This window comes from Carassius gibelio, chromosome B9 (assembly GCF_023724105.1).
Source record: "Carassius gibelio isolate Cgi1373 ecotype wild population from Czech Republic chromosome B9, carGib1.2-hapl.c, whole genome shotgun sequence".
Classification (NCBI taxonomy): Eukaryota; Metazoa; Chordata; class Actinopteri; order Cypriniformes; family Cyprinidae; genus Carassius; species Carassius gibelio.
The window spans coordinates 1,109,114-1,134,160 of NC_068404.1; the positions used below are offsets into that span (position 1 = coordinate 1,109,114).

Consider the following 25,047-nt stretch of genomic DNA (forward strand, 5'->3'; position numbering starts at 1 on the left):
TTCCTAAACATTATCCCCACACACACTCAGATCTGTCCCAAACATGCTGAGAGCGCAGGGCGTCCCACACTGACCTTTGACGATCTGCTTGGCGCAGGTGTTGTACACCTGCTCTTGGGTGGTGTTGGTGGGGAACACGCGGTCGAACACATACGGCTTTCCCTGCACACACATAAACACACACAGAGGACGAGAAGAGACACGGAGGAAGAAAGAACAGTCATTGTTTGGTCTCATCAGGTATTGATCAGGCCACTAATCACGTCACAGAGCTATAAACCGTGTCAGTTCAGCGTTATCCAATATGTGTCCTGCAGCACAGAAGCAGTCTTGAGTCTCTGGGGGATATTTGAAGAAATAGACAACTATACATTTTTTTTTATGCCAAAAGTCATTAGGACAATAAGTAAAGATCATGTTCCATTAAGATAGTTGTACATTTCTTACCATAAATATATAAAAACTTAATTTTTGATTAGTAATACGCATTGCTAAGAACTACATTTGAACAACTTTAAAGATGATTTTCTCAATATTTAGATTTTTTTGCACCCTCAGATTCCAGATTTTCTAATAGTTGTATCTCAGACAAACATTGTCCGATCCTAACTACATCAATGGAAAGCTTATTTATAAAAAAAACCAAAAAAAACCCACAACAACAACAACAAAAAATAAAACCTTATGACTGGTTCACGTACTACATACTTGCATCATCTTTAACCATACATGTCCTTAATCAAAACCCAGCCAACCATTACCGGCCACTCCCTGCACTATACGAAGAATATATACATCAGAATATGAAGAAGATCAGTCAAGAGGAAGATGACGGTAATACGACTGAGAGGATGACGAGGCCTACAGCCTCTAGATGTGCTGACGTCACACTGACACAGCCTCGAGCATCACTGGCATCATTAAGAGCTGCGTGTTTCACTGCGGAACCCGGTTTAATAAGCACAAATCTGAATCGTTACCCCGATGATGACGGTGTCGTCCCCTTGAAAGGTCGGCAGGAATTTGTCGCCGCGCAGGATCTCGGCCTGATTGAGAGGCCTAAAGCGACAGAGCACTTTAATATTACACTCGGCTACTGCGTCCGTCATGATGCTAGACGATCACGGCAAATAGATGAGAACGGAATGCTATGTTTATATCGAAACACGAGACGGTACGGTTGGCGCAGTGCTCTCAGTCTCGAAGGTCCTGGGATGCGGGGTGTTTCAGGCAGCTGCTCGTGTGATTGTGGAGGAGGAGGAGGATGCTGAGGCTGAGGCTGAGGCTGTTGTCATGAGGGATGCGGAGGGAGGGAGGGAGGCAGGGCGTGTCCTGGGGCTCGCACCCTTCACTGACTTCACTCTTCACCGCCTGCTGACACCTAAAAGATCTCGCGTCGGGCATCTGGCTGCTTTTATTAAGATATTAATCATAAATAATTAGAAGTAATCTGCTCTGCTAAAGAAGAACGTAGACTCGATGTCACGTGGTGCGTGTTACTTTCCTCAGCGCTGCTCAGGATGGACCAATCACAGCCGGTTATAATTTACATAAAGATTGACAGGGCGGTTTTCCATGAACCTCGTCAGCCAAACTAGAGACGCCTATAGTTTCCATCGCACAAATACTATCTTTCTGTCCAAATTTGTGCAATGAGGCTCGGCCCCCTGGAGGACAAAGTCTGTTTGATAGTTTTTAGCTTCACATCTTGCATCCCTCGTCAGAGGAGAACAGACTCCAGCGCACTGACACAAAATATCATGCATGTATTGTCAAAAACAGAAACACTTTTGGCTGAATAGGTGTTATACACAATTGTATTGTTGTAGCTCCATCCACCAAATATTATAACTACTTATTAATTAAATAATATAGCAGTTTTAAAATGTAGACCTATAGCATGGCAACAGATTAAAATATAAAATGAAAAATGTATGCAAAACAAACATATTTAATACTATAATAAGGTTATGTGTAATTTACTGTATAATAATTAGTAATATATAAACTTTTAAAAATATGCAGGTATGTTGAGATTCATTAGCCTAAATATAAGTTTTCTCAAAAGAGACAACTGTGAACCTTGAAATCCAATCAAATATATTAGATGACATTTTAAATTAATTAACTAGACAAGGGTTTGATTTGTTGGAATACATGAACTTATAAAATGTGTAGCCAACTGTAAATATAAAATAAATGCACAGGTTGCTGGTTGCTAAGTGTAGATAGAAACAGACATGATAGTGTGATGGGTATTGAAGGGAGAGGACTCAAATGCGAGGGCAAAATGACAGTCTTTAATTAAACAAAGGAAAGCCACAGGTAAATCCAAACAAGGAGTCCAAAAGATGAGAACCAAGGCCGACCCGCAGGCTGGGTATAAGTAACACAGGTAACCTCTGTGGCTGGAACGACCATCAGGCTGGGGAGGCGGAGGCTTGACCGGGCTCAGGGGAGAACCGGGGATCGGAGCTCGCAGAGCGGGGAGGCCGCGGCGTTGGGCAGCAGGTAAGGTTCTGTGGGGTGCAAAGGGGTGAGCACAGAGACGTACGGGCAGTGATAGCAGAAAACTAACCTAACCCCGACTAGACAGGACAGGACAGGACAAGACCAATTTCTTGTGCAGACGCCAAAGGTAACAGCTTCATTCGGAAGTAACAATCTGACAAAGAGACACGAGAACGAGAGGGTAGAAGTAGCTCAAATAACAAGGCAAGATGAGAACCAGGTGGAGGGGAAATTATCTTAATGAGAAGTGAAGTCAGCTGTGACACAGAAGCGAAGAGCGAGGGAGACAGGAGGGGAGAAACCAGCAGGGGGAGACAGAGAGAGGAAAAGAGAGAGATAGAGACAGGATCATGACAAGACCATGACAGTACCCTGTCCTCAAAGACCGCCTCCCGGCGCTCCAGCGGGGAAATGCTGGCGAGACCGGAGGAAATCATCAATGAGCGAGGGGTCCAGGATATCCTTAGGGGAGACCCAACTCCTCTCCTCAGGACCATACCCCTCCCAATCGACTAAATATTGGTGACCACGACCCCGACACCGCCTATCTATGATCCTGCGGACGGTATAGACCGGGGAGTCTTCGATACGAACGGCAGAGAAAGATGTGGGGGGGGGGGGGGGGAGACCGGTTTAATGCAGGAGACGTGAAACACCGGGTGAACACGACGAAGATTCTGCGGCAACCGGAGTTTGACGGCGACAGGGTTAACGATCTTGATAATGCGGAACGGTCCGATGAAGCAGGGGGCCAGTTTACGGGAGTCAGACTGGAGGGGTAAATTAGATGTAGAAAGCCAAACCTTCTGTTCCGCGACATAGCGAGGACTTTTGACACGCGATCTATTAGCAGCCACGCACATGCGTCTCTTAGAACGACATAGTGCAGATCTCACCCTCTTCCAGGTTCGCTTACAGCGACTGATAAAGGTCTGAACGGACGGGCAGAAAGAATCGGTCTCTTGGGATGAAAATAAGGGTGGTTGATAGCTGAGGCAACATTGAAAGGGAGAGATACCAGAGGCCGAGGAAGGGAGGGAATTATGAGCATACTCAGCCCAGGAAAGCTGTTCGGCCCAAGACGAGGGATTGCGAAAGGCTAGACTGCGGAGCATGCGGGCAACAATCTGATTGGCTCGCTTGGCCTGGCCATTAGTCTGTGGGTGAAAACCCGAGGAAAGGCTAGCAGTGGCACCTATGAGACGGCAAAATTCTCTCCAGAACTGCGAGGCGAATTGCGGACCCCTATCGGACACGACGTCGGTGGGCAACCCATGAAACTTAAACACATTATCAATCATAATCTGGGCCGTTTCCTTAGCAGAGGGCAGTTTGGTAAGGGGAATGAAGTGCGCCGATTTAGAAAAGCGGTCGACTACCGTCAGGATGACCGTCTTACCGGCTGAGGGCGGAAGACCGGTGATAAAGTCGAGAGCGATATGGGACCACGCGCGAGAGGGAACAGGTAGCGGCCGGAGGAGACCAGCAGGTGGGGAATTGCCCACCTTGGTCTGGGCACAAACAGAGCAGGCAGCGATAAAACGGCGCGCATCACGTTCTAAAGAGGGCCACCAGAAACGCTGGCGGATAAATGCGATAGTACCTCAAACACCGGGATGAACCGCTAGTCTAGAGGAATGGGCCCATTGAAGAACTGCTAATCGTGTGGGAACTGGGACAAAGAGGCTGCCCCTAGGGCAGTTACGGGGAGTAGCGACGTGAGAGAGTGTGCGCTTAACCTGTTTCTCAATTCCCCAGACCGTAGCCCCCACCACCCGACCGGGAGGAATAATCGCCTCTTGGGGGGTGCGGCCGATCGAGGGATCGAAAAGTCGAGACAACGCGTCCGGCTTACCGTTCTTAGAGCCCGGACGGTATGAAATGACAAAATCAAAACGCGTAAAGAAAAGGGCCCAACGAGCCTGACGCAAGTTCAATCTCTTGGCGGAGCGAATGTATTCTAAATTGCGATGATCAGTCAAAACAATGAAAGGGACAGAGGAACCCTCTAACCACTGCCGCCACTCACCCAATGCCAAGCGGATGGCGAGGAGCTCACGATTCCCGACATCGTAATTACGTTCCGCGGGGGAGAGGCGGTGTGAGAAGTACGCGCAAGGGTGTATCTTATTATCCGACGCTGACCGCTGGGAAAGAACAGCTCCCACCCCTACCTCGGAGGCGTCGACCTCAACGATAAACTGTCTTGAGCTATCTGGAGTGAGGAGGATGGGCGCAGACGTAAAAAGGGTCTTAAGCCGGTCAAACGCCTCCTGCGCAGAACCGGACCAACCGAAACGAGACTTAACCGAAGTGAGGGCGGTGAGTGGCGCGGCCACCTGGCTGAAGTTGCGTATAAAGCGGCGATAGAAATTAGCAAAACCGAGAAAGCGCTGTAGCGAGACACGAGAATCAGGGACGGGCCAATCGAGCATGGCCTGGACCTTGGTAGGATCCATACTGATCCCCTCTGCTGAGATAACGGAGCCTAGAAACGTTATAGACGAAGCATGAAAGGAGCACTTCTCGGCCTTAACAAAGAGTCGATTCTCAAGCAAATGTTGGAGAACGCGGCGAACGTGCTGCACGTGAATCTGGAGAGAGGGCGAAAAAATCAGAATGTCATCGAGATAGACAAAAACGAATAAATTGAGCATATCCCGAAGGACGTCATTGATCAGAGCTTGAAAGACAGCGGGGGCGTTAACCAATCCGAAGGGAAGGACTCTATACTCGAAGTGGCCGAGGGGCGTGTTAAAGGCGGTCTTCCACTCGTCCCCCTCCCGAATGCGTACGAGATGGTAAGCGTTACGTAGGTCGAGCTTGGTAAAGACTTTTGCCCCCTGCAGGATATCAAAGGCTGAGGACATCAGCGGCAGTGGGTAACGATTCTTTACAGTGATGTCGTTCAGCCCCCGATAATCTATGCATGGGCGCAAAGAGCCGTCTGTCTTCTTAACAAAAAAGAATCCGGCGCCGGCAGGCGACGAGGAAGGAACGATTGTGCCGGCGCTGAGGGACTCAGATAAAAAATTCTCTAAAGCCTCCCGTTCGGGAGCGGAAAGAGAGTAGAGCCTACCCCGAGGGGGCGTGGTCCCCGGGCGGAGATCAATAGCGCAGTCATACGGGCGATGGGGCGGAAGAGACATGGCTCGAGAACGACTGAAAACCCCCCGCAAATTGTTATACTCCTCCGGTACCCCAGTCAGATCTCCCGTCTCCTCCTGCAACACAGAAACAGAAGACACAGGGGGAACAGCCGAGGCTAAACACTTAACATGACATGACAACTTCCAGGACAAAACAGACCCCTTAGCCCAGTCAATGTGTGGATTGTGAAGTTCTAACCAAGGGTGCCCCAGTACTAAAGGAGTAACTGAAAAATAAAAAAGGAAATTGTCTCTTTATGGTTGCCAGAGATGGTCAGAGTTAATGGGATAGTCTGTTTCTGTACCCTAGGTAGGGCGCTGCCATCAAGGGCAAATAAAAGGGTGGAGTCTCTTAGCGGTGTGAGCGGAATACCTTGTTGGAGCGCCCACTTCTCATCCACAAAGTTTCCCTCGGCCCCAGAATCGATCAAGGCCGCACAGGAGGCTGACGACCCCGCCCACTGGAGATGCGCTGGAAGTGTCGTGCAGGAAGTGGAAGGGATAGTCTTAGTGGTAGCGCTCGCCAGTAACCCTCCTCCTACTGGCGAGCGTTGGCTTTTACCGGACAGGAAGACACAAAGTGAGAGGCACTAGCACAGTACATACAGAGGCGGTTATGAATCCTCCTCTGATGCTCCTTAGATGAGATACGCAGGCCACCCAGCTGCATGGGTTCAGGTTCAGAGTGGGAGGGGCTGACACGAGGCGGCGAGAAAAGACTCTCCTCCAGGCGATGAGCACGACGGCGTTGATCAAACCGTCTCTCCACACGGATGGCCAGGTCGATAAGGTCGTCGAGCCGGGCAGGGATCTCACGGACGAGGACCTCGTCCCGCACCTCTGGAGACAAGCCCTCCAGGAAGCGAGCGGTCAGAGCGGGTTGGTTCCACCCGCAGGTGGTAGCGAGGGTCCGGAACTCAATGGAGAAATCCGGCACGGATCGTCTCCCCTGCCGAAGTGTGGAAAGCCGACAGGAAGCCTCCTCTCCATAGGCGGAGCGGTCGAAAGACCCGGATCATCTCCTCCTTAAAACGCTCAAAGCTTGAGATGACTTCTTTGACTGGTCTGACTGAAATTGTATATGACCATTTCAATTGAAAACGCAGAGAATAGAATCCAAGAGCAGTAATAAAGATTTATCTAAACAGACAAAAAGTAAAACCAGGCATGATAAGAAACAAGGCAAATGGCATGGGCACACAGAACAGCCTTCAAGGACAACATCAGAGAGAGAAAGAGCAAGCACAGACTATTAAATACACAGGTTAACAAGTGAAGAAGGGGGAGGAAGAACGGAATCACCATGACAACTAACAAGGGTAACCATGGGAAGTATGGAGCTAGAGCTAAACACAGGGAGAGAACATAGAAACAACGGAAACAGAAAATACCCTTCAACATAAAAGTCCTTGAACACATAGTGGGGCAGAACAAGACATGAATCGTGACAATATTAAGTAAAAATAAATAAATAAATACATTTTACAAAATCTAAATTTTGTTATTTGTTGCTTAAAACCAGGTAAAATATCAGCCAAAGGGGCTAGATTTTTTTTTTTTTTTTTTTTTTATTATTGATTTTTTTGTGGGATAAGTGGGTAGCATAATTTTGTGGGATAACTGGTGTGAACTTTGAATAATAAAGGTGCTAAATAGAAGCTTGGTAACCAGTTTATTTTCGCTTCTTGCTTGTGACAGGTTGTTTATTCGTGCTGTCATGTGCAGCTTGCCTGAATTGTGAGGATCTGCCATTCCAAGTTGTAACATCATGCTTTACACTGTCATCAGGACAGATATACTGTATATTGGATTTTTCTTTCTTCATCAAGTACATATTATAATTTGATTGTTTGTGTTAATACCCAGTGTTTCACGGTATTATACTGTGGCTGGTCTCAACTACACATGCTGTAGGTAGCATCTCCCCCACAAGCCTATATCATTTTTGAGTGCTTTTTGTTGCATGTCAATGTTATGCTTGTTAACATATGCCACTTGGTGCTATATAGGGGCATATTTGGTTAACTTGCATGTGATTCTGCGTCTGTTTTCAAGATCATAATCTAAATCTATTCGATGATTTTAATTCGGGGAGTGGGGTTGGTTTTATTACAGTTTGAGTTCCTACAGTGCTAACTGAGTATGTATTATTGATGGATTCACATTTTGCTTATTTCCTACTTACCACCAAGTTGGAAATTGTGTCCAAACTCACTTGTTCCTGATGATGGACATGATCGCAGCCCTTCATGCTTAGGGATTCAAACTCTAAGAGAGGCTTTGACTGATCCGTGGATGCATTGTAGTATGCTACCAATGTCCCGACAACTTCACGTCACCAAACCCTATCCCAATTTGATTACTAGTTTCGCACAATGTGACTCAGACTGTCACTACTCTGTCTTCAGAAACACACCAGGAGATGAGAGTGTTCTTTACCTTCTGAGGTCCAGTGGGTTTTGGGGGCCTAGAGAAGTTTTGACATGCCATGACGTTTGTGCTTTTTTCAATTGCTTATAAACATATACATAGCTAAAGTCTGAAAACACTGTGTTCAGTACAAACTGGGCTACAATAATATGTAAATAGCATTTATGTACATGATTGTGTTTTTGAGAAAAACGTAATGTAAACGTAAAAAACTACAATTTCGAAGTCACTGAAATAAGGTAATTAAACACATACAGAACATTTGTTCACAAGACTGTCAAACTTGGAGCTTGTAGCCTAGAAGTTTTTGCTTGTTTACTCACTCAGAGAAAACAACAGATTTAAATTTTCTTAGACACTTCTTGTTTTGAAAGGGTATATGCGTTTAGGAGTGATTGACCATGAATATGTAAATATATATAGATGGTTTCATCGGGCGCACGCGCCTGGATCTAAGTTAACATCCGGTCTGTGTTGTGTATATCGGTCTGGCTGCGGTGCCTTCTACAAACGCAGTTAAAGGCAAGGTGATGAGTAAACTGAAGTTGGGCTCAGGTGGCTGTGCTGCGGGATGTGTTTCCCATACATTTATTTATTTTTGGAGACTCGCAACAATTTTAAAACTGATCGATTTTCAAAAAGGCTTATTTTAATAAACATGAGTAACGTTACGTAATGTACTGCACGTTTAATAATAATAATTCCTTACATTTATGTTTAAATATCAAAACGAGGCAGGGGTGTTTTTATATCGCTGTATTTATGAAAGAAGACGTGCATGTTATATGCCTGATAACACAGCGTATGAGTGTACCAGCTCTGCTTCGTTTACAGCTGTTACTGGGGAAACCTCTATTTCTCGCGCTTTATGTCTATGCTTTAAAACATCTCCTGCTGGCAAATAATGAATTAGCATTTTCATTATGTCACAGTGTCTGGGTTGTTGTTCCCCGGGGTTCCACTAGATGTCCTCCTTCTCACGGTGTCTGTCCCAGATCACTTCCTGTTCCCTTATATGGTCACCTTCCTCGTTACGTAATTGATTGTTCCCCCCACCTGTCTCCTGTTTCCCCATTATCCTTCTGTGTATAAATACCCAGTCTGTCTCAGTCTATGTTACGGAGTCCTTGTTTATATGTTACAGTTTCATGCCCGTCATCCTTATCTTGCCTTGCCTTGCCTTGCCTTGCCTTGCCTTGCGTTGCGTTCGTGTCTTGTTTGTGTTTATGTTTTGGATTCTCTGGTTTTGACCCTGCCTGGACTGTTTACTCTATTGGATTACCCCTTTAATAAACGACGTACCTGCAAATTGGTTCCTTCTTCGTGTTTCCTAACACCTAACGTGACAGAAGGACTCCGTCCACGTAGGAACCAGCGGTATGTCACTTTTCCGTTCCCCAGCCAAGATGGCGGAAAGTCAAGACGGCAACGAAGTGGGTGCCCTGGCTCAAGTGTTCTGGTCCCTGGCTGAAGGCATGGGATACAATGATGCGGCCCTTAAGGACCACTTCAATGGCGGCCTGGATGATCCAGTGCCCGAGGAAGAGATGGCGCAGTTGGAGATGCTGGAGTTCTGGGAATTCGTGCGCTACCTGCAGTTTCGGTGTCGGTGGGATGCCCCAGCCACTCCTGTCTCTTCCGGCAGGGTGGTCGTCAGCCCAGCACCACTGCCCAGGATGGCCGCCAGCCCAGCGCCACAGTACAAGATGGCCGCTAACCCAGCGCCAATGCCCAAATTGGCCACCGGTCCAGCGCCACAGTACAAGATGGCCGCCAGCCCAGCGCCACAACACAAAATGGCCGCCAGCCCAGCGCCACAGCACGAGATGGCCGCCAGCCCAGCGCGACAGCACAAGATGGCCGCCAACCCAGCGCGACAGCACAAGATGGCCGCCAACCCAGCGCCACAGCACAAGATGGCCGCCAGCCCAGCGCCACAGCACAAGATGGCCGCCAGCCCAGCGCCACAGCACAAGATGGCCGCCAGCCCAGCGTCACAGCACAAGATGGCCGACTCAAAGCCTGAGTCTCCAGATAAGGTGCACGATGCTGTCCCGGAGGCAGAAGCGGTGCACGATGCTGTCCCAGAGGCAGAGGCGGTGCTCAATGCTGTTCCGGAGGCCGAGGCGGTGCCCGTTGCTGTTCCAGAGGTCGAGGCGGTGCCCGATCCTGTTCCGGAGGCCGAGGCGGTGCCCGAGGCTGTTCCAGAGGCCGAGGTGGTGCCCGACGCTGTTCCAGAGGCCGAGGTGGTGCCCGAGGTCGAGGCAGCGCCCATTGCTGTTCCAGAGGCCGAGGCGGTGACCGAGGCCGTTCCCGAGGCAGTTACCGAGGCGGTGCCCGAGGCTGTTTCGGATGCCGAGGCGGCGCCCGAGACGGTGCCTGATGCAGAGGCGGCGCCCGATCCAGTTCTGGAGGCCGGGGCGGGGCCCGAGGCTGTTCCCAATGCAGTTACCGAGGCGGTGCCCGACGCTGTTCCAGAGGCCGAGGTGGGGCCCGAGGTCGAGGCAGTGCCCATTGCTGTTCCAGAGGCCGAGGCGGTGCCCGAGGCAGTTACCGAGGCGGTGCCCGAGGCTGTTCCCAATGCAGCTACCGAGGCGGTGCCCGAGGCTGTTCCGGAGGTCGAGGCGGTGCCTGACGCTGTTCCAAAGGCCGAGGTGGAACCCGACGCCGAGGCGGTGCCCGAGGCTGTTCCCAATGCAGTTACCGAGGCAGTGCCCGTTGCTGGTCCAGAGGCTGAGGCGGTGCTCGAGGCCGATCCCGAGGCCGTTACCGAGGTGGTGCCCGAGGCCATTCCAGAGGCCGAGGCGGTGCCTGATGCCGAGGCTGCGCCCGATGCCGAGTCGGTGCCCGACGCTGTTCCAGAGGCCGAGGTGGTGCCCGAGGTCGAGGCAGCGCCCATTGCTGTTCTGGAGGCTGAGGCGGTGCCTGATGCCAAGGTGGTGCCCGAGGCTGTTCCAGAGCCACGGCCAGTCACCGAGGACCCTCCAGAGCCAGGGTCAGTCACCAATTACCCTCCAGAGCCAAGTCAAGTCACTGGGTGGTCTGCTGCTCTGTTCCGGGAGACTCCGGTCTCAACCACGGGGACGTGGTGGCCGTCCGCTCCACCCTGGAGGGCTCTGACTTTGACCACAAGGCTGTGGTGGTCTTCCGCTCCACCCTGGAGGGTTTTGACTTTCACCACAAGGCTGTGGTGGTCTTCCGCTCCGCCCTGGAGGCCTTTGACTTTGACCACAAGGCTGTGGTGGTCTTCCGCTCCGCCCTGGTGGACGCCTCAACATGTCCTTCATGGACTTCTGTTTTGTGTTTTTTGAGTTCTGTTATGTTTCTGTCTGTTCCCTTTAGTTTAATCTGGCCCTCCGTCCCTCCCCCTGTACCTCCTCCGGTCCTCCTCCCTCCTGGTCTCCCTGTTTTAGGTTTACATTTCTGGTGTTTGTTCCCCATGTATTCCTTTTCCGGCCCTCCGTCCCTCCCCCTGAGCCTCCACCTGTCCGCCTCCCTCCTGGTCTCTGTGTTGTGTTTTGTCTTGGAGCGTCTGGGAGCCGCTCCGTAGAGGGGGGGTACTGTCACAGTGTCTGGGTTGTTGTTCCCCGGGGTTCCACTAGATGTCCTCCTTCTCACGGTGTCTGTCCCAGATCACTTCCTGTTCCCTTATATGGTCACCTTCCTCGTTACGTAATTGATTGTTCCCCCCACCTGTCTCCTGTTTCCCCATTATCCTTCTGTGTATAAATACCCAGTCTGTCTCAGTCTATGTTACGGAGTCCTTGTTTATATGTTACAGTTTCATGCCCGTCATCCTTATCTTGCCTTGCCTTGCCTTGCGTTGCGTTCGTGTCTTGTTTGTGTTTATGTTTTGGATTCTCTGGTTTTGACCCTGCCTGGACTGTTTACTCTATTGGATTACCCCTTTAATAAACGACGTACCTGCAAATTGGTTCCTTCTTCGTGTTTCCTAACACCTAACGTGACACATTAAGTCCGCCTGATCCATACAGAAAACACATTTTGTTTGTTATCAAAAAATATCTACTCTAGAGGGACTTGGCTGTTGTTATTGATTCTATTTGGAGTCTACCGGAAGTTAAGTTAGGTCCACAAAAGCGCTCACGCGCATTAACGTTTGTTTATGTTGATGCCGTTGAAACCGTCTATACAGGTGATGGTCATATAATTCGAATATCATCAAAAAGTTTCTTTATTTCACTAATTCCATTCAAAAAGTGAAACTTGTATATTATATTCATTCATTACACACAGACTAATATATTTCAGATGTTTATTTCTTTTAATTTTGATGATTATAACTGACAACTGAGGAAAATCCCAAATTCAGTATCTCAGAAAATTAGAATATTACTTAAAACCAATACAAATAAATTATTCTTAGAAATCTTGGCCAACTGAAAAGTATGAGCATGAAAAGTATGAGCATGTAGACCTCCAGACTGATCTATACTGGTGTATCTAATATAATTTTAACCTCATTGAGGAACTCAATGCAAGGGTTAATTAAGTGATTGATGGTTTTTCGTTTCTATGCAATTTCACATTTTGCTGTAAACTTGGGATTCAACATTTTCATTCTCTTAAACTCATTCTTCCCTAACTTGATGAGCATGAAAAGTATGAGCATGTACAGCACTCAATACTGAGTTGTGGCTCTTTTGTCTGAATGACTGCAGCAATGCGGCGTGGCATGGATTCGATCAGTCTGTGGCACTGCTCAGGTGTTATTAGAGACCAGGTTGCTCTGATAGTGTCCTTCAGCTCTTCTGCATTCTTGGGTCTGGCATATCACATCTTCCTCTTCACAATACCACACAGATTTTCCATGGTCCTTAAACCAGGTACTGGTAGCTTTGGCACTGTGTGCAGGTGCCAAGTCCTGTTGGAAAATGAAATCTGCATCTCCATAGAGTTGGTCAGCAGCAGGAAGCATGAAGTGCTCTAAAACTTCCTGGTATACGGCTGCGTTGACCTTTGACCTCAGAAAACACAGTGGACCAACACCAGCAGATGACATGGCACCCCAAACCATCACTGACTGTGGAAACTTTAGACTGGACCTCAAGCAACGTGGATTGTGTGCCTCTCCTCTCTTCCTCCAGACTCTGGGACCCTGATTTACTTTCATCAGAGAACATAACTGTGGTCCACTCAGCAGCAGTCCAGTTCTTTCTGAAGCGAGACTCTTCTGACGCTGTCTGTTGTTCAAGAGTGTCTTGACACAAGGAATGCGAAGCTGTAGTGGTTCTTGAAGCACTGACTCCAGCTGCAGTCCACTCTTTGTGAATCTCCCCCACATTTCTGAATGGGTTTTGTTTCACAATCCTCTCCAGGGTGCGGTTATCTCTGTTGCTTGTACACTTTTTTTCTACCACATCTTTTCCTTCCCTTTGCCTCTCTATTAATGTGCTTGGACACAGAGCTCTGTGAACAGCCAGCCTCTTTTGCAATGACCTTTTGTGTCTTGTCCTCCTTGTGCAAGGTGTCAATGTTAATCTTTTGGACAACTGTCAAGTCAGCAGTCTTCCCCATGATTGTGTAGCCTACAGAACTAGACTGAGAGATCATTTAAAGACTTTGCAGGTGCTTTGAGTTAATTAGCTGATTAGAGTGTGGCTTCAACATTGAACCTTTTCACAATATTCAAATTTTCTGAGATACTGAATTTGGGATTTTCCTTAGTTGTCAGTTATAAACATCAAATTTAAAAGAAATAAACATTTGAAATATATCAGTCTGTATGTAATGAATGAAAATAATATACAAGTTTCACTTTTTGAATTGAATTAGTTTAACTTTTTGATGATATTCTATTTCTAATTATATGACCAGCACCTATATACTGTATATTGTGACACGTGTCCCAAGCTATCATCAGTGTCGCCCTGGAAACTGAGCAGGGCGAAGCAGGAAAACTGAGCTCATCACGGGCTGAGCGACCACACCTGCACCCCATCAAGCGCTGCTCACAAAAACCCTGCAAGCAAACAGAGAGATGTCTCCGCAAGACTCGGCTAACCCTTTCTTTCATTGTGCCTGCAAAGATCAGCGTGTGACCACCAGTCCCAACGCCCACGGGAGGGCACGGACCCACACTGCACCAGCTCATCCAGAACAAAGAAGCTGAGCACCGAGCACCAAGCCACCTCATGACAACGCTGTTTCACCACCCTTTACATTAATAAAATCGACCCTTCGGGGAACTTACCCCATGGGTTTCTCAAGACGTCACTTTGATGACTACTGAACTTCCAGCCAATCAGCGACATCGGAAAACCCCTTTCAATGACAACAAAGGGAACCCCTTTATAGAAGCAACTCAAGTAGTACCTCCAGACTGATCTATAATGGTGTATCTAATATAATTTTAACCTCATTGAGGAACTCAATGCAAGGGTTAATTAAGTGATTGATGGTTTTTCGTTTCTATGCAATTTCACATTTTGCTGTAAACTTGGGATTCAACATTTTCATTCTCTTAAACTCATTCTTCCCTAACTTTCGATCTTCCTGCAACTTGTATGAATGTGTGAATGCGTGCGTTTATGTGTTAGATTAGTTTATATGTCTTAGATTTATCTAATAAAGCCTTATTCATATTGAAAAGAGAAGTATCTTGTGTTTTGTGCTTACAAGTTAATGTCTTAAACTGCCGATCTTGTTACTGTGCAAATTGATAGTGTTTTTTCACTATAGTTTGGATATTAATATCCAGTGCAAATTTGATGTTAAACGGCTCGTTCAGTGAATCACAGATGATATATATATACAGATGAGCTGAAGGCCACTGTCAAAGAAACATGGGCTTCCATACCAACTCAGCAGTGCCACAAACTGATCACCTCCATGTCATGCCGAATTGAGGCAGTAATTAAAGCAAAAGGAGCCCCTACAAAGTATTGAGTACATGTACAGTAAGTGAACATACTTTCCAGAAGGACAACAATTCACAATTTTTTTTTATATATATATATATTGGTCTTATGAAGTATTCGAACTTGTTGAGATAGTGAATTGGTGGGTTTTTGTTAAATGTGAGCCAAATCATTACAATTAAAAGAACCAAAGACTTAAACTACTTCAGTCTGTGTGCATTGAATGTATTCAATTCACGAGTTTCACAATTTGAATTGAATTACTGAAATAAATGAACTTTTCCACAACATTCTGATTTATTGAGATGCTTGGAAAAATGAACTTTTGTCTTTGTGGAGCTAGGACATGTCAAGCTCCCTTGAAAGAATGAAAGAATAATATTGCAGGTACAACTAAATATGAAGGCAAATAACTTAAATGTCTTTGTAAAGTAAATGCCTTTGTTTGCTTTGAAAATTACTTTGTTGCAATGAATATACACCTTTTGTCTATTTCCTTTCTCAATGTATTGCATTGTTAAAGGAACACTCCCCTTTAGGATAATTAATAGGATAATTTTACAAAGTTAAACAGTTGAGTTTTACCATTTCCGAATCCATATAGCAGATCTCCGGGTCTAGCGGTAGCACTTTTAGCTTAGCTCAGCATGTCACGCTGGCTGGTCTCTGTTTCCCTAGGTGTCCACTAGTGGTCTCACTTCCCCATAGGCACCTCACCATAGGCACTACAATTCCCACTAGCCTTGTCCCTTCATCACAGTAATTTAACTCCTGTTAATTTCACTCAGGTGTCTTCACTTGTTAGTCATTATCCTCCCTATATTAACCAGTCCTTTTCTGTTTGGCGTCATGAGCCGCATTTCCACTGTCGGGCCAGTGCGAGCCAGGGCTTAAACCGGGCCGGGTGGGGCTCACAGCCCCGGGCCAGTAGCACGAGGCCAGAATAGCGCAGGGTTTCCACAGTGGAGCTAGAAGCACCGCTGCACGTCACTAAAACACGCCCTTTACACGCCTCTCAGAACAACGCCATGCAACCTCAAAATCTAACCAAGAAAGAGAAGTTATCAGAAAACTAAGAAATAAGTCACTGGAACATGTGCGATCACAAAAGGAACATGATAAAAGTGGCCGTTTGTTTGCATGCTTTGTTATATATTCAAATTCAAAAGCATAAATGTTTTAACTATAGAATAAGTGATACATTGATCATATTGTTTTAATTTTTCAGGACTCAAGATTATTCACACATAAATACACTTATTTCTATTTTATTTATTTATTTTTAACGCTCATGAAAATAGCCTGCTTATTCAGTCAAGTCTGTTTCTGTTTATTAGCCACAGTAGCCGTCACATTTAGTGAATGATAATATCTCTATTTTTATCAAAGCTCCCGAACAAAAAAACGTTATTCGGCTATATTCTTTTATGATAGGCAACGTGAGATAAACTCTCGAGACGAGGCTTGTGACAGATAATATTAAGTTACTTAATAAATACACGATTGTGATAGAGAATAAGAAGCTGACGTCTGATTTCTTCAAGCGGTCTTATTTTACCATATTTACTATGGTAACATGTTTAGCGTCCATATCTTTTTCATCGCTTATAAATATTTCTGCCTTGTTTAGTGATTATAATCCACATCAGATCAAGTTATTTCAAACACTCGCTGCTGACTGAAAGAGAGTTTTGAGCTCGACTTATTTAAAAAAGTGTTCAATGCTGATGTTAAAGCGGTTATCTTTCTGAAATGATCAGCAGGGCAGACTCTCTATTTTTATAAAAGCTCCCAAACAAAAATAATTATTATTTTGATGATATGCAACGTGGAGCTAAACTCACAAAACGAGACGACAGATAAAATGTTACTTAATAAATACACAATTGTGATAGCGAATAAGACGCTGACGTCTGATTTATCCAAGCGGTCATATTTAACATGTTTACTGTGTAACCTTAATGTTTAGCGTGCATAGTCTTTTTCATCGCTTATAAATATTTCTGCCTTGTTTAATGATTATAATCCACATCGGATCAAGTTATTTCAAACACTTGCTGCTTACTAAGAGTGAGTTTTAAGCTCAACTTATTTTAAAACGTCTTTAATGCTGGTGTTAACGCTGTTATCTTTCTGAAATGATCCGCGCTGACGCTCTCCAGACGCTGAGAAACTCCGCCTTTGTTCATAACCCCTCATCTAGCCCCAGCTGGCCCGCTTTGGCCCAAGGTTTTCGTCGGGCCGAAAAAACCTGGCCGTTGGCCCCGAGGAAGCCCCAGCGAGGCACGATCAAGCCCCGGAAGTGACAGTGGAAACCAACTGGCCCTGGCACGCACTAGCACGCCCGGTCCTAGCTCGATAGTGGAAACACGGATATGGAGTCCTTACTTTCCGTCACCTGGTTTCCTAGTGTTCGAGTTCGAGTTCCTGTTCCTGTTCCTTTGTTTGTTTGTTTCTGTTTGGACTGATGTTTGGTTACAACATAACCGGTTTTGTTTTAACTCAATTGGATTTCTTGTCTCCTGTGTACCCGAAAGAGACACAGCATAGATCATTGAATCTGATTAGACCGTTAGCATCTCGCTCAAAAATGACAAAAGAGTGTCTAAAGTATTTTTCTATTTAAAACTGGAATCTTTTTTAGTTACACAGTTAGATTATTAAGCCTGAAATAGAGTATAGTTCCTAGCCATATCGGCCTAGAAAATCGCAAATTTTAATTTTCCGTCAGTCTTAGTACACGATGTAACTACCTAAGATGTCCCCTTTATAGTTTCAAGTGATGTCTTACTCTTATCTTTATGACCAAATATTAGAGAGTATTTTATGATCTTTCATTTTAAGTTAATTTTTTGGGGGGAAGTCGTGACCTAGTGGTTAGAGTGCTTGACTCCTAACCCTGGGGTTGGGGGTTCGAGTCTCAGGCCAGCAATACCACGACTGAGGTGCCCTTGAGCAAGGCAATGAACCCCCAACTGCTGCAGCATTAAATGGCTGCCCTTTGCTCCAGTGTGTGTTCACCGTTTGTGTGTGTTCACTGCTGTGTAGGGATGGGAACCGAAAACCGGTTCTTATTCAGAACAAGTTTTGTTCTTTGAAAAGAACCGGAACCATGAGCAATTTCTAAGTTTCGGTTCCGAAAACGGTTCTGGTGCAACATGTGACCAAGCGCTGTGAGGAGCCTTGCACCGGTTTTCTGAATATTCGCCGTTTCCCGTAAACGCAGCGGTTCTCAATTGCAGTACTCGCTCCCCACTGCTCTGCACATTTTGAACATTTCTCTTAGCGCTTCAGACATTGTGGTGTTCTATCAAAGTATTTAATCACGAGCCGAGAGACATGTAATACACTATTGTTCAACTCTATTCTTCTCTTATACAAACAGCAGTCCTTCACCCCTCACTAGCGCCCTCAGTGTTCACTAACATTATTAACAAGACACAACATTTCCCCTTTTCTTAAAGGAATTAGTCACTTAAACCTGGTTCCCGCAACCGCTGTGTAATAACCCTTACTTTAAGGATCATACGCGAAATCCTAAACTTAAATTTCAACAGGAATTTAGATTATTCGTCTCTTAGCTATCATAACTGACTAGCCTGACTTCGTCATACTCATATTCTAGGCAGAATGTGAGTCCGATACTGCTCCATTGCACTTGAATTATGGGGCGTGTCTTAACCGAACCAGTAAAAAAAAACCCTCTGCACTCAATTGGATAGACCTACAACCAATCAGAGCAACGCAGTAAGTGACGTATGTTGAGCGACGCATAGTTGTCAACAGAGTTCAACTGCACGCACGCACGCTGGAACTGGGAGAAGTAGGAAAGTAATGAGTGTAAACGATCTTTGCCACTGTTGTAAAAATAATTTAAGAATTCGCGGAGTACTTACAAGCATGAATAACATTTTTGAAGTGCATTTATATACGAACAAGATCTCTGTCTAGGATTAGATCTCGGCAATAATGAAAATAAATATTATCGCATTTGTCTGCCCTGTCTCAACTTTATTACACGGTTGCAACGTGACTTGACTAACTTTAAAAAATGGAAAGACGACGAAAGAGCGCTCAAGTGCTCTTTGATGACGTGGGTGGTTAAGTATCGCAGATAGCCTGTCCATCATCGATTAAAGCCCGCCCTGGCAATTTGATTGGCTCGGCCTTCTGGGAGCCGAGCATAATTACACCTCAATGGATCGAGTCCAGACCGAACTTCCCGTCCAAAAAATGTTGTGGGCAGGGTTCGGGATGGCACCCAGGCTAATAACTGACCACAGAACAGTAGGAATAGCATTTTCTCACGTAACAGAAAAGTATGAATAGCATTTTTTTCACATAACAGATCAGTATGAAATATATTTGTTTTTCAATTTGCACCAATCACACATCAGTATTATCTTTCAAAGTCTGTTAACCACCGAGGTGGGTTTCGGATTCTGGGAGTGCGTCTAGGGCCTGGTTCTTGCCCAACATTCACATTCTCAGTCACAGTGAGACCATCCAGTATATTCTCATTGTTCTCACTGTTGCAAACTAGAGCTTCCTTTGAGAAACGTGCCAGTTTTGAAGCATTCCATTTTCGACCATAGTCTTTGGCTGCGTCCGAAATCGAATACTTTCTCTACTATATAGTATGGAAAAAGCAGTATGCGACAAATGAGTATGTTTGAATCTTTTGCGTTCATAAAAGAGTAGGCGAGAATTGCAATAACTCTCGCGAGATTCAGTTGTACGTATACTTCATTTGCGTTCTAATATGCCTACTCACCTACTATATAGTAGGGAAAAAGAGTATGTGAAGAAAGTACGTTCGAAACCTTGAACCATAAAACAGTAGGCGAGTAATCCCCGGATGTCCTACTGCTTCAGCCAAGATTCTGAAGGGTTCATCGAGGGATACTTTTCAATCCCAGAATGCCACTCGAAAGGGATAAATCGTCATCGAACGTGAAGGAGAGCAGCGTAGAGGGTGTTTACAAAGTATATAAAACAAAGTATTATAAAACAAAACACGGTTCCCATGTGATAAAATCGTATTTGTTGAGCTACTGTAGAGTAAACTGTTGATTTGTTAAGATGTACTGTAAAGACGCTAGCCAGTAACATCATAGTATATTTGTGATGAAAAACAACATCAAAACAGGTTTTATTATGTAAAGCGAACAGCGGATCTCCAGTAAGCACATGTACGTCTCCAAAGTGGATTTGCATGAACCATATACATCTTAAAGATGATTAATTGTCTGTTTAATGAGACAGAGAAATGTTCTAAGAGCATTGCAAAAGAACAAATCACATGAACAGACATTTGAGTGACAGATGTGTGAGTTATTATGTACAGTATTGTTCAAAATAATAGCAGTACAATGTGACTAACCAGAATAATCAAGGTTTTTAGTATAGTTTTTATTGCTACGTGGCAAACAAGTTACCAGTAGGTTCAGTAGATTGTCAGAAAACAAACAAGACCCAGCATTCATGATATGCACGCTCTTAAGGCTGTGCAATTGGGCAATTAGTTGAAAGGGGTGTGTTCAAAAAAATAGCAGTGTCTACCTTTGACTGTACAAACTAAAAACTATTTTGTACAAACATTTTTTTTTCTGGGATTTAGCAATCCTGTGAATCACTAAACTAATATTTAGTTGTATGACCACAGTTTTTTAAAACTGCTTGACATCTGTGTGGCATGGAGTCAACCAACTTGTGGCACCTCTCAGCTGTTATTCCACTCCATGATTCTTTGACAACATTCCACAATTCATTCACATTTCTTGGTTTTGCTTCAGAAACAGCATTTTTGATATCACCCCACAAGTTCTCAATTGGATTAAGGTCTGGAGATTGGGCTGGCCACTCCATAACATTAATTTTGTTGGTTTGGAACCAAGACTTTGCCCATTTACTAGTGTGTTTTGGGTCATTGTCTTGTTGAAACAACCATTTCAAGGGCATGTCCTCTTCAGCATAGGGCAACATGACCTCTTCAAGTATTTTAACATATGCAAACTGATCCATGATCCCTGGTATGCGATAAACAGGCCCAACACCATAGTAGGAGAAACATGCCCATATCATGATGCTTGCACCTCCATGCTTCACTGTCTTCACTGTGTACTGTGGCTTGAATTCAGAGTTTGGGGGTCGTCTCACAAACTGCCTGTGGCCCTTGGACCCAAAAAGAACAATTTAACTCTCATCAGTCCACAAAATGTTCCTCCATTTCTCTTTAGGCCAGTTGATGTGTTCTTTGGCAAATTGTAACCTCTTCTGCACATGCCTTTTTTTTAACAGAGGGACTTTGCGGGGGATTCTTGAAAATAGATTAGCTTCACACAGACGTCTCCTAACTGTCACAGTACTTACAGGTAACTCCAGACTGTCTTTGATCATCCTGGAGGTGATCATTGGCTGAGCCTTTGCCATTCTGGTTATTCTTCTATCCATTTTGATGGTTGTCTTCCGTTTTCTTCCATGTCTCTCTGGTTTTGCTCTCCATTTTAAGGCATTGGAGATCATTTTAGCTGAACAGCCTATCATTTTTTGCACCTCTTTATAGGTTTTCCCCTCTCTAATCAACTTTTTAATCAAAGTACGCTGTTCTTCTGAACAATGTCTTGAACGACCCATTTTCCTCAGCTTTCAAATGCATGTTCAACAAGTGTTGGCTTCATCCTTAAATAGGGGCCACCTGATTCACACCTGTTTCTTCACAAAATTGATGACCTCAGTGATTGAATGCCACACTGCTATTTTTTTGAACACACCCCTTTCAACTAATTCAACTAATTGCCCAATTGCACAGCCTTAAGAGCGTGCATATCATGAATGCTGGGTCTCATTTGTTTTCTGAGAATCTACTGAACCTACTGGTAACTTGTTTGCCACGTAGCAATAAAAAAATATACGAAAAACCTTGATTATTCTGGTTAGTCACATTGTACTGGGTCATTATACGAAAACGTGCCATTTCCCACTTTTAATGTTTGATTTTCAAATTTCTGTTTTGAAAATCTTTAAGCCCCTTTTTGGATTAAGTAGATCCTTACCTCTCAGGAAAATGTGCCGTGCCATCTCAGGCTATCTTATTTTTTTCATTTTTTTCATTTAACTAATTTAAATGTGTGTTTTTGGTCAACCCTGTTACCAACATATTAATTACTTTTTGAAAAGGTTTTAAATACATGTATAGAACAAATCTGATATACTGTGGAAGATATACTCCCCCTTGTTACATTAAGAGTGTTTGTGAATTGAGAATATTGAAAGTTTTATTTTTTTAAGGGGATGAATACGTTCATTTCCAAATTACACTCTCCCAGCATCTTCTGTTTTAAGAAAAATGTATGGAAACAAAAATTAAACACCTCAATTCAATTTTGAGTGGATTATTAGCCTCTCTTACTAAACATTTACAATTAATTGATTACATTTTTATTTACATTTTTTAAGTTATATTAGAATATTATACAAGTAACAGGGTTGACACATCAGTTACAGGGTTGACAACAGCTACCGTATTGATTATACTGCTTGTTTGAGTTACAATTATGGTTGTAATGGAGTCTTAATTGGACATTCATAAACCTTTAATTCAACATGACTAATCAGCATATTATGTAGACGGCTCTATTGAGATATTTTAGCATAAAAATGATGAAAAACCGAACCTTATCTGTTTGCATGAACTTTAACTTTAAAATGTTTTAACTGTTGCCCCGCCTTCTACTTCTCAAACCTCATACTTTCTATGATATTGTGCTGAGAAAACACAGATTTACCCATTCTGTGTTGGTAGTGGCGTGTACCACAGTTTGCTTTGCCAATTGAGAAACTTGATTGGTAAACGGTTTGCCAGAATATACCCTGACCCAGATCTATCCCGTTAGTGAAGCATTGGTTTCCACACTGGTTTCATTAAATAAATAAATAAAGGAAATTATTATTTTAAAAGATTCACGAATAAGAATCATCTGTTCACGAATTGGATCGTGAAATTGCATTACCGAGCCAAAGATGATACTGAACATTTCGAATGAATAAAGAAGTTCATCTGTAAACCACATAAAGCTATTGTTTGACTTCATAAACCTTTATTTTATGCATGCTTCGTATGGATTTGTTGACTGAATGCATAGTGTGATTTCTAGGAGAATGTTTGTGTCGTTATGTGCTTGTAACGGGAAAAAATCAGTCGCGGTATTGTTTGAAATCCCCAAACTTAAATATTAAATTAATAAATTACATCAAAATAAAAGTAATCACTGGTAATCTAAAATAGTTTTCAGATGTTACTGTAATCTGATTACCCCTTATTTAAAATGTAATTTTAACGAAATACAGTTACTCATATTTTGTATTTTACATACGTAACGCTGTTACATGTATTTCGTTACACCCCAGCCCTGATTATTTATGATTGTGTAGCATACTGTAAATGTAAGTAGTTCACATGCCATCAAATAATCATACAAGTCACACAAGCTTGATTTATTTTTTGACAAGAAAACTTTTTCAAACTATTTGGATGGAGTGCATGTATGGAGAGTATCCCAAATGCAAACTGAAAAGCTTGTGAATTTATTGACTTCTCATAATAAAAAAAATAATGACTTTTGATTTATAAAGCACATTTATAAAACCCAATGCACTTGTGTGTATCAGTATAGATCAGTAACCTCAACATATTTTAGCCTATCTATCAGTAGAATAAATAAAAAAAACATGATTTTTAGGGATAAAAACTGTAAAAACATGTATATTATGTATACTATTTGTAAGAAAAGTATGTCTGTTAAAATTCTCAGTCATCCAGGTCATAGTTATCCAAGAAGGGTTGGCTCAGGGGTGACAACCCCACAGAGGTTAAATGCCTGGCACTCCCCATCAGTCATTTAGAAATGAAGAAACCCCTTGGATGAGAGGCAATAGCTTCAAATATGGACGTACCTAGTCCAGTTGCCCTTGATTTAACCCTTCTTGTGTATACAACATGGGTAAGACACACAAAAGCGTACTTGGGTCAACCCTCTTACCCTGGAATGGTTACAGGGTTGACGGTAACAGGGTTGACGAAAAAGGTTATTGCCGGCCATTACTAGCCATGAGGTATAGGTAATGACACTACATTACGTGCCTTAATGAGAGGCTTAAATATTATCATATATGTAAATTTTTAAATATGTACAAAAAACTTTTTAACATATGCTTTTCTGGTAACAGGGCTGACACAATGAGCGTGTCCCTGTCTTTCAGACATTACATAACCTCAAAGAAAATTCATTAAAAAGAAGAGAACACTTACTTGTCTTCTACCATCAACTTCATGAAAGTCAGATAATGTCACTTCCTGGAACTGATGCAACTTTTGGAACAGTCCATTATCTTTAAAGAGGTGTTTTTATAAAAAGTAACAGGGTTGACGAGAACCTAGGGACCCGACTAAATTGTGTGTTTTTTTATTTTATTTGACACGTTAAGAATAAAATCCATTTATGACTAATGAACTGACACTTAAGGCTTTATACAAGTATATGTTTTTTTATGATAGTTTGACTTTTTTGGCCTCGATAGCAAGTAGAAGTAGAAAAATCTTACTGAGGGACAGGCCATTTTCAACATTTCTTCAAGATGCTTTGTACAAAAATGTGATTAAAATCCTTTAAAAACCAAAGAAACAGAAAATAATTTATTCTTATATTATGAGACATTATGGAAACTAAAATATAAAATATTCTATTTCTTTTATGTTTTATTAAGATTTACAGAGCTTTTTTTTCCTGAGGGACACAAAATGGCACGTTTTCGTATAATGACCCTACTGCTATTATTTTGAACAATACTGTAGAATCAACATAATACATCTACATTGCTTTAGATGAGTGTAAGTAATGTAAATAAATAAATCTACATTAAGTAAACATAAGTTATCTATTTCATTTGACCATCAGTGTTGTTGATAAACTGTGGAGCTCTTGTGTTGGATAAAGTGAGTGAACACATCAGCATCTAGCTCAACATGTGAATGCAGTATATCACAGATAAATCACAGAGACGGACTCTTGTCTGGA

The 25,047-nt window shown here is 43.6% G+C and overlaps 1 protein-coding gene across 3 annotated transcripts in view; it reads right to left on the reverse strand.

Moving 5' to 3' along the window:
- LOC127964386 (kinesin heavy chain-like) overlaps window positions 1-1,296 on the reverse strand; it is a 28,415-nt gene extending 27,119 nt beyond the window's left edge. For 2 of the 3 annotated variants that reach the window (XM_052564585.1, XM_052564586.1), the window contains exons 1-2: window positions 981-1,296; window positions 75-162 (exon numbers count right to left, since the gene is read on the reverse strand). In XM_052564585.1, the coding sequence (XP_052420545.1) occupies window positions 75-162; window positions 981-1,109 (217 nt within the window). In that variant the 5' untranslated portion in view covers window positions 1,110-1,296. The remainder of the gene's footprint in view (window positions 1-74; window positions 163-980) is intronic. The other variant, XM_052564587.1, reaches the window with a different exon arrangement.
- Window positions 1,297-25,047: the final 23,751 nt, after the last annotated feature.